This window comes from Brassica napus, chromosome A4 (genome assembly GCF_020379485.1).
Source record: "Brassica napus cultivar Da-Ae chromosome A4, Da-Ae, whole genome shotgun sequence".
Lineage (NCBI taxonomy): Eukaryota > Viridiplantae > Streptophyta > Magnoliopsida > Brassicales > Brassicaceae > Brassica > Brassica napus.
In genome coordinates, this window is record NC_063437.1 from 11,661,837 (window position 1) to 11,672,298 (window position 10,462).

The following is a 10,462-nucleotide window of genomic DNA, read 5'->3' on the forward strand; positions in this document are numbered from 1 at the left end:
GTATTGGAAAACCAGTTTTTTTTATCAAATTAATAATATTAATATTTTTTTATTAAAATACAATTCGATAAGAATAAAACCATATAAAATAACTAACCTCTTACATATAATCAAACATTGTGTAACACATTCACAACAAAAACGACAGTACCCGCTTAATTATCACGTTGATCCATCAAACAATAAGAGCATAGCTCCAAACTATCTCTTTCAAAATCAAACCATATGTTCTGTTATTAGATATAATCAACCGTTTTGCAACACATATATATTCACAACTACAACAACATTACCCGCTTGTCAGATAACCCATTTATCCAAACAGTAGCAGAAAGGGTTACACCATGCCATGAGTCATCCATCAAACAGTACAAGAGATAGCATACATAAATTCGTAAGACTTAGGCACTTTAAGAACAGCATCAAACCACTCGACTTCCCCCCGAATCTCTTCACAGCTGCGCCGTTCAAGCTTAATCTCTGCACACCAAATAATCTCCTCCCTAAACCCCCTTGCAGGGGCATACATGTCCCACAAAACCAACATCTTTCCACCGTGTTCCACCAATTTGACACAACTGTAACCTGCAAACTCCGGTAGCCCTTCTAAACCTTGTAATTTCCCAAAAACATTATCATTCTTGGTGTCAAACCATTCAAACTCACCACTGCAAGCCCTATAATAGTAGGCTATGTTCTCTATCATACAAGGAGAATCCCAATCTGTATTCGATCCTAGCAACTCCCCTGTCCTTTCCTTTGGCTTAAAAGCCAAACCCTTCTCACCACTAGTTTTATTGACGCTCGCTACGATCATTTTTCCTTCCATATTCTTACCGTGTAGCTCACGTTTTCCGGGCGGCACGGGCTTCCAAGTTCTTGTCTTCGTGTTGAACACTTCAATACAGTTCAAAGAACTTGGATTCTCACCGATTCCTGCTAAATACATCTTACCGTCATGTTCACTATCAGTGTATGCAAGCCGCAAGCTTGGAGCTTCGAGCCAAGTGTGAGTTCGACAGTCAAGGAACGGGACGTTAGAGCAGGGAGCCTTTTCAACGTGTCCGCAGATGGCGTAGATGTAAGGACCGACCGCGACGAGAGTTGTCCAATCGACAGGAGGAGCGTTAAGAACTGAGACTGGAACCAAAAGATTGCCACTTGACTTCTTCTTGTTGGCTAGGGTTTTGTCAGGCTTCCGACAGAGAGTGAACCAGCGCGTGTTGGGGTCAGGAGGGAACCGTAAGCAGAGATAGAGGCAACTCTCGGTGCGGCCAATGAGGGATCGGGTCTCGTAAAGCTCAGGCGAAGAAAGGAGAGATCGAAATCTTTTGGAGACGAGGGAGAGAGTTGGGTAGTATGATCTAGAGATGCGTGCGAAGCAAGTCAATAGCAAGTCATCAGGAAGCGACGAAATCGGTGTCGACTGCTGCGGTGTCTGTGGGAGTTCAGGGGACAGCTTCTTCTTCTTGTTGTTCTTCTTCTTAACTAGCAGTAAGATTCGTCGGTACAAATTAGCCGTTGAAGACGGAGGCATTAGAAGTAATATGATTAGCCGTTGATCAAATTCTCTGTTTTGAGAGATACACCACAGAAGTAATATGATTAGCCGGTGATGGAGTTTTAATAGGCCTCGATTTGTTGATCTTTTCTTGTTCATTATTAGTTTTTTAAATAGACTCAGTCCATACTTTATAAACTATATATTATTAAAGGAGAAAATTCCAGTTGAATACACCATTTATTTATATTACCACAAATATAAAACTAGTAGAAACTGCGATGCCCTTGACCAAATGTCGTTGAGGATTAGAAAGACAACTCGGCAGATCACAATACATAAATATGTGAATAAGAGTTGATGAATTCTCTTGTGCTCCGAATGGTGACTGCGGGTTAAGCGGTGCGAAACAAGCGGTTTAATTGCGGTGCTGTTCTAACAGTTATAAAAATATGTATATATAATGTATATATAGAGATTTTTGTTACTCTTAACTGCGGGGCGGGGCGGGAAGCTGGCTACCATTCGAAGCCTTAATGTGATTATTTATTTACACCATCTCCAATGGGGTCCCCCCTAGGCATGAGACTTTTATCCAAGATCCGGATTCGATCCGAGATTCGATCCGGATCCGATCTGCACATCCGGATATCTGGAAAGACCGAATCCGGATCCGAATAGTAAAATGTTGGATCCGTCAAAGCCGAATCCGAATCTGGATATCTTGATTTCTTAGTCCGGATATCCGGATCCGTAAGTTTTATTAATAACTATTATAAAAAATAGTAATATCTATATTAAAAACTAATTTTATTTAATATATTTTCATTTTTATAAGGGAAATACCATAGGATAGCACTAAAAAGTTTCTATCACAAATATAGACTATAAAAATCAGAATGACCAAAATGTTTCATTAAAGAGGTAAATATACATTTATACTCATGGGGTTTACTAATCCAAACCTTAGGGTTTAGAGTTAATGGATGGGGATTTGGGTTTGAGGTTTAAAATTTTAAAAAATAGAAAATAAATATTAAAAATTTGAAAAAAAATTTTGAAAATAGTTTCAAAAAGTATTTTCGAATTACAAAAAAAAAATTTGAAAAAAAAAATTATCTTATGTTTAAAACATGTTTTTATTTTTGAAAATTTTACTATATTTATTTATAGTCAAATTATCTAATATAATATTATTAATAGAAATTCGTTTATAATTATTTATATTTTAGATAATTCTTATTCTTATTAATTTTATTCACTTATTTAATCAGATAATTTATTTTTAGTTTTTGACTAATTTATATAATTTATTTATTAAAGGTATAAACCATTTATTATTAATTTTAATCATTTTTAATCATATAGATTTGAAATTCGTTTTTATTTTTTGATTAATTTAGATAGTTTATTCTTTAAGATTATAACGATATTAACCGCTCTAACTTTTAACGTGAGAGTTCGATTCCAAAAAATATACTTCTCAAATAATAGTATAGATTTAATCTAAATTACTGCCATATCTACAAATAATTCTGCATTTTTATTTATCTTTTATGAACTTTTTTGTTTTAAACTTACACATTTATACATATTATTATATTTATATATATATATATATATTGCAAAATTTTCAAAATTTGAGATCCCCATGAAATGGGGGCCCTACTCGATTGTTTCAAAATAATATGATGAAGCCCGGCTCTGGGCATAGAGTACTTTTTTTGTTCAAACACTAACCCAATTAATTACCAAGGAACATCTGAATCAAGAGCAACAACTTCAATTAACATACTCGAAGCCCATTTCATGGCAGTCTCCATAATCTTGTTCTCTTCAACTACTATCTTGTTCAAGCATCGTGACTTGAGAACAAAAGCCTCAACTTCATCAGCCTGAATCAATATACAACTTACTATATCTAAATTCCTCAGCTTCACACAGCTTTTGTTCAGAGAAACCAACAACACTGAACCTGTCAAGTTCTTACATCCTCTCAAACTCAACTCAACCAAACCATGCAAGAAGCTTAACATCGAAACGACTTCTTTGTCGAATAACAACTCGTTAAACGAAAATTCCGGTTTCCTTAACCTCCCCAAATGCTGTCCTAACGTCGCCAATAAACCGGGTTCTATCTCAACCGCGTCAGAGCTACGCAAAGATAGCTCTTCGAGACTCCAACTAAAGCTTAAAGCTAAGAACTTTAGACTATAACCAGTCACAATGTAAGAGCTTGTAAGCCTCAGAGTAGATAAAGATTGATAAAAATTGAGTTGTGATGTGGTATGAAAGTTTCACTTATAGCATTAATTATATCTGGTTGAATATAAAGTTTTACTCGTGCTTGTTGAAAGGGATCACAACATCAAGCAACTTCAGCAATCTGGTTAGTGGTTAGACAACAACACAAATCACACAGTGCCCAGAGATCTCATTCATATTGGACTTTTTATTCGTACAAATGTGCACAAAAGGTCTGATTTTGGATTCATTCTTGTATCTCTCTTTGCCCTTTGGAATAACTAAAAAGGTGTTTTGAAGTTTGAACGAAAAGAGACAGAAAAAAAGGACAAAAGAGACTAATGGCGGCGATAAGTAGATGAGAAGGGTCAGAAATGTAGATCAAAACCCACTGACGATAGGGAGATTGAAAAAAAAAAAAAAAAGAAGGCAAACCGAATCAACCCAAAATGCTTTTACCGAAACCGAACCAAAATTTGATTGCAAACCAAATGGCGATCCAGTCCTTTTCGTGGCGTGTACGTTGCAACTTATGATCACTGATATAAGAGGTTATAATATTGTTATAGCTCCATTAAAGTCTTCTTGTCATGCGTGATAAGTACATCGACGTGTGTGATAAGTGATTTCCACTATGTCGACGACTTTATTAAATTACAATACGCAGTGAAACCTTTATAAATTAATAACTAGAGTTTGATTCGCGTATCCGTACGGATATTTATTTTTGGTTTGCAAAAAAAAAATATTTATCTTATATAAATAATGATATATGTTTTTAAAATTTATATATATATATATATATATATTAAATAATTATTTAATATATTTCTAAACATAATCATTTTAGAATTTATAATGAATAATTTTTTTTTTATTTTTTGATCCGTCAACTGTTACAATCATATTTTTAAAATATAACTCGTGTGTTCGTGCAAATGTATTTTTCATGGATCAAAATTTTAATTGAAAATAAAATGGTTATCTATTTTTATATTTGATTTATACGATTAAGTAATTCAATATATTATTTAAAATTTTGTGGTTTATATTATGTATTTTTATAACACTTTTATGTTTTTTTAGACGTAGTTAATATGCCAAAATAAAAAATAACCACCCCGTAATAATAAAATCTTGTTACATTAATATTGATTAAGTATAATTTATTGTTTACCTAGATTATAGGAAATATTTTTTAAATAAATAAACATAATTTGTTATACTTTATTTTAGGAAAATGCATTAATTAAACTATAAAAGACAAGAATACTAAAAGGTAGGTAAATTTATTACTTCAGTGGCATTCAAATGTAAATAACTTTGAAAACTAAGGGATAATTTATATTGGTACTTCTCTTTTAATAATAGAGATGTTTAGAATACGCCAAAACTATAAAAAAAATTTATTAATTTATAGAAATATTAATTTATCGATATACTAATTGAACCAAAAACTCAATTTGGAACTATAAAATTATATTATTTTATAGAGATTTTTAATGTATTAATTTATAGAGTATTAATTTAAAGAGGTTATACTGTAAACTATTGTAATTATTTGTACGAACAATTATTATGATTAAAGTAATTATTCGTGATCAACTATTGCGATCCTATTGACCACTGTAATGTTTAGTTGTTACATGTTACAAATCTTAGCTCTTATACACTAAGTTATGGAATCCTGTCGGGCACTGGGGGCAAAAACTAACATTTGGGCTCCCTCAACGCCCGGTGACCGAGGCATAATCCGACCGATGATGTAGGCTATTACGGACATTCACTGCTAGTCTGAGTCTATCTTGGTGGAGGCAAGGATACACCAGGTTATTCAAAAAAAAAGATTTATGTTAGATATGACCACGTTTTGAGAAATGATAAAAATATTATATCTATTTAAAAAAAAAATAACCTGAAAACAGGAAAGGATTACGACCTAGAAGCTACTGTAACCTAGAAACAAGAGGTTGACATCCTGCTTTTTGTAAAAAGACCTTGATTAACTATTCCTCAGAATTTGCACTTTATTTTTCGGGTTCATGTTTGAAGTTAGAAAATAACTTACGCTTTTTTGGATGACATGAATCCTACCTTTGGAAGCAAGTTCCTTATGGTTTAGATAGTATGACGTCGACTTTGACGGACATTATGCCATGGACCATTTAACAGCCTTACTAGAGGCGTATGGCCTCAGGAAAGACTGGGCATGTGTGACCAAGCGGTGGTTTACATGGACTTTTGGTCCTATGTTGGTGTTTAACCATATGAATGCATGGCCTTATGGGCATGTGACCTCATGGTCGATTGGAGTTATGTGGTCTAAATGGTGCATGATCAAACTAGATGGTAAAGTTGTCGATGTACTTCTTGAACATGATGACATCGTGCTTATAAGTAAGAACTCGTACCCTGAGACAATATATTGTGTAGTGCTATCATGAATAGAACCTTGGTTTGGTGGGTAATAATTACAAAGATCTACCTATTGTGACCATGTCAATCAAGATGATGTCTTAGGTTTATCTTCTAGCTTATGAGCAGGAGGTTGCGACCGAGAGGTGGAATAGAAGTTCAGGGAGATGCCATCCTAGATAGGTGTCTAGCTTCGGGTGGTGATGATCACGAAGATCTAATGATATAACTTTGTCGTTGAAAACATCATCTGGCATCTTGGTTAACTACTTCAAAGATTTTTCATATTTTAACTATGTCCTTTGGATATCTTACCGTTGTAGTTAGTAAATCATGAGTTTACCGTTGAAAAAATTCAGATTTTGAGAATTAAATTCTTGTTCTTTAATTCAAACCAACTTTTTTTACCTGTGGCGTATCCAAGATGAGAGCAATATAACTCTTTTGCCCCTTTTTTTTTATATTTTGAACTTTCTCAAATTTCTTTTCTCTCACTTTATCGAATATCCATATTTGTTTTCCTCTGCAGCGGTCTCTTTCTGCAAAAAGTAAGATTTTATTGATTTAAAAAAGAGTACAATACAATGGTGTAAAAATCCTCGTTTTGTCTAACTATCTCTTAGTTAAAAATGTTTCAAGTCAGATTTCAATCTATTATCAGATTTCAGAGTCTATTATATATATAACTGTAGGCGAGATTAATAGAGTCCCACATTGTTTATGATGATGTTCCTTGGGCAATATATATGTGTATGGGTAATCATTCATTTTTGAGATAGCTTTGAGGTGTGAGTTAGTCTCATCACTAATATGATATCAAAGCCTATGATGAAAATCCAATATAACATATGATTTCCCACATAAATATTTTTCTATCTATATAGCATGTACAAGTGGCCTAGGCTACATAAATAATTCTCAGATAGTAAATGATTTTATTTTTATCTAAAATTTTATTTTTTATTTTATTTTGGAGATCGAATACGCAACCGCGTAAACCAGAAGTTGGGATTACGAAACAGAAAATCAATGTCTTAGGCTTTAAAGAAATTACGCATATGGATTAATTATCCCTAATAATACAGTGATATATAATTTATAGTCAAACTCAGGGGTGAAGGCAGCGCTAGGTGCACCCATACAAATAATAAGATTCAAATTTTTATTCTTAAAACCATTAAAATTTGTTAGGTAAAATGGTAAAAACCATATTATGCACCTAAGTTTATTAAGTTTAACTCTCTTTTGTTTTTCTTTTTATCAATAATGCATCCATAGAATAATATATCTGGCTTCGCTCCTGCTCAAACCTATAAAAATATAATAAAACTAAAAAGATAAGTTTAACACAATATTTTATCTAAGTTAAATAATTAAAAAACGTGGGTGTTGGGAGGTCCCCATTGATTTCTTTATTTGCACATAAAAACTGATGATAAAGAAAAATGGTCGGTGGGTGAGCCTTCCCAAAATACGAATATACCCATGTTTAACCGTTAGGTTCAGATAGTGGAATCTTTTAAGCAGCGTAAAAGTCTCCAAGGCCGTCATGACACGACATCATCATATTGCTTCTGTTGTTTTTAAGCTTTATTAAGCGGCTCTCGTCCAATCTCCTCCAAAGAAGAAAAAAGTCGTCAAAAGATTTTGATCGAATCAGACGGAGACAAATATGGCTTCGTGGAATTCGATCCCCCTAGAAATCTTGTACGAGATCGTCGGATGGATCACGTTTGCTTCCTGGTCCATTAGCTTCTACCCTCAGCTCCTTTTGAATTTCAAAAGGAAAAGGTATCTCTCCCTTTGTATCCTCTAAGAGATTTCTTTCTTTCTGGGCTTTGTGTCGGAATTTGATTTGTGTTTTGTCTTTTCAAGTGTTGTTGGATTGAACTTCGACTTTGCTCTTTTGAATTTCACAAAGCACTCATCGTATATGATCTACAACGTCTGCCTCTACTTTAGCCCCTTTATTCAGAAACAGTACTTTGACCTTTATGGAGACAAAGAGGTCTCTCTCTCTCTCTCCTTCTCTCTGCTTTTTATTCCTTCCCTATTAGATTTTTGTTTAACTTAAATCATTTTCTCCAGATGATACCTGTGGCTGCAAATGATGTTGCATTCTCAATCCATGCTGTCTGTATGACAGCTTTTACCCTCTTCCAGATCTGTATCTACGAAGTGAGTAGTCTTCTCCTTTTATATTTTTTTTCTCTCTTTAATCTTATGATGGTTTTCTAAGTGACTTAATATTGTCAGCGCGGAACTCAAAAAGTATCAAGATGTGCTACAGGTCTTGTCATCCTTGTCTGGGGATTTGGAGCTACTTGTTTCTTCATTGCTTTGCCTACACATTCTTGGCTCTGGCTCATTACCCTCTTCAAGTAAGCATTTGATTAGCGAGTTATCCTATTAAGAAGTTTCGAGAAAAAACTAACAAAACTCCTTGAGAAACCGGAACATTCTACTATTCGTTTATTAGAGGAAACGATAACTCCTTGTTTTTTTTTAATCTGTAATGGATACCTTTCATTCATCTTAATAACAGAAAGTCTAGTAATAATAAAATAAACTAACAATAAAGATGTAAATATTTGTGGATATACCTTGTGATGATAACGTTCATTGTTATAATAGCTCGATTCAGGTATGCATGACATGCGTCAAGTACATTCCACAGGTGAGAAACGATTATGAAGCTTAGTTAGTTTTTTTTTTTCACAATTGGTTTTGAAACTGTGTTAACTATGGATTCATTTATCTGTCTCTTCACAGGCGAAGATGAACTTTACTAGGAAGAGCACAGTCGGGTGGAGCATTGAGAATATTCTTCTCGATTTTACTGGAGGAGTCTCTAATTATCTCCAAATGGTTGTTCAATCGATTGACCAAGGTAACAAATATCTTTTTCATCATTTGCTTTAATTTGTTTGCTGCGCATAAACTAACACTGACTATCTTCTTTTGTTCGTTTTTTTAGGTTCGTGGGTGAATTTCTATGGGAACATTGGGAAGACTCTTCTCTCACTCGTAAGAAAACTCCAGAGCCTTAAGTCTTCCTTTCTCTGTTTTTTCTTTCTTATAACTGACCAAACATATCTTTCTGCAGGTCACGATATTTTTCGATCTCATTTTCATGTTTCAACACTATGTGTTGTACCCTCCGAAGAAACCCTCAAAATGTCTTGAGGAATCGAACGAGCCTCTCATAGATCCTTCTCATGAATCTATTTAGAATTAAAGTCGGTGAAACAAAACCCTTCTTAGTTCCACAGCTTTCCCTTTTGTACAGAAAGTAAAGCCTTTGTTGTATTGTTAAGTAACTACAGTGTTTGTAGTTTATCACAATGTTAAAGAAAAAACCGAATGCATACTACAACGGTCAATTTTGAGTTTCTTGTAAGATCGAGAAAACTTTTTCTTTGAAAATTGTCCAAACCTATTTCATTAAATATAATTTATTTCTATCAAATAAGTTTGTGAGAATCTTTCTTGTCCGTGACAATTAGATATATACATATATTATCATATATTCGAAGTAGAAAGTATTACACTAAGAGGCAGTTTCAAGTTTCAATATTACACTATAAGACAGTTTGGGCTACTAAGGCAGTTTTTTCTAACCAAACTCATTTTCTAGTCATAAACTAACTAAATAAAAGAATGTGGGTCCCATGTATTTTCTTCTTCGTTTCTTTTGCTTCAGTTCTTCATCTTTTTTTGTAAAATCAATGTTGTTTTTTCAGAACATTCTTTTAATAAAATATGTTTATAATCAATATCTTTATTATTCAATCTATCTTTTGAGATATGTCAAGCTATGTTTATTATACACCGCAAATCACAGCCACAACGAGTTCCACCGCCGCAGTCTCCTTTTTTCCACGGGACTTATCTTTTGCGGTGTCTCAAGTCCGGTGGATGCCCTATGTTACGGCTTTGCCGTGATCTTAGCCTCTCTCTGTTACCTCCGGTGGACTATAAAGCGAAGCCGCTGTTGCATCGAGATATTGATCGCTATTGTTGAACTTTGAGATGAAGTTTCTTTTATTTTCACTTTTGGTCCTTGTAAAATAGTGTACATGTGGACAATGAATATATGTGTACACATTGATGATTTTGATATACAACTTTTTATAGATTTTCCATCTAAAAAATTAAGCTTATACGACGTTTGGAATTCACACTAATATTAACATAATGTAGATAGTGTTAACACAATATAGACATTGTTTGCACGATGTACATTTAGATTCTTTTCGTCTTCTCATGTACACATGTACACTGAACAAGATGCCAAGGTCA

At 33.8% G+C, this 10,462-nt stretch overlaps 2 protein-coding genes across 2 annotated transcripts; one reads left to right on the forward strand and one right to left on the reverse strand.

The window, feature by feature from the left end:
- Positions 1 to 213: 213 nt before the first annotated feature.
- LOC106385769 (putative F-box/kelch-repeat protein At4g39600) lies at positions 214 to 1,660 on the reverse strand. Its single transcript, XM_013825672.3, has one exon. It carries the CDS (start codon positions 1,658 to 1,660, stop codon positions 362 to 364), a length of 1,299 nt encoding a protein of 432 aa, XP_013681126.2. The 3' UTR covers positions 214 to 361.
- Positions 1,661 to 7,673: 6,013 nt separating this feature from the next.
- On the forward strand, positions 7,674 to 9,629 carry LOC106420782 (cystinosin homolog). The gene is made up of 8 exons (XM_013861626.3): positions 7,674 to 7,951; positions 8,036 to 8,168; positions 8,249 to 8,338; positions 8,417 to 8,541; positions 8,795 to 8,837; positions 8,933 to 9,050; positions 9,138 to 9,187; positions 9,267 to 9,629. The coding sequence occupies exons 1-8, from the start codon at positions 7,833 to 7,835 to the stop codon at positions 9,390 to 9,392; spliced, it is 804 nt and encodes a 267-aa protein (XP_013717080.1). The 5' UTR covers positions 7,674 to 7,832; the 3' UTR covers positions 9,393 to 9,629.
- The last annotated feature ends 833 nt before the right edge of the window (positions 9,630 to 10,462 follow it).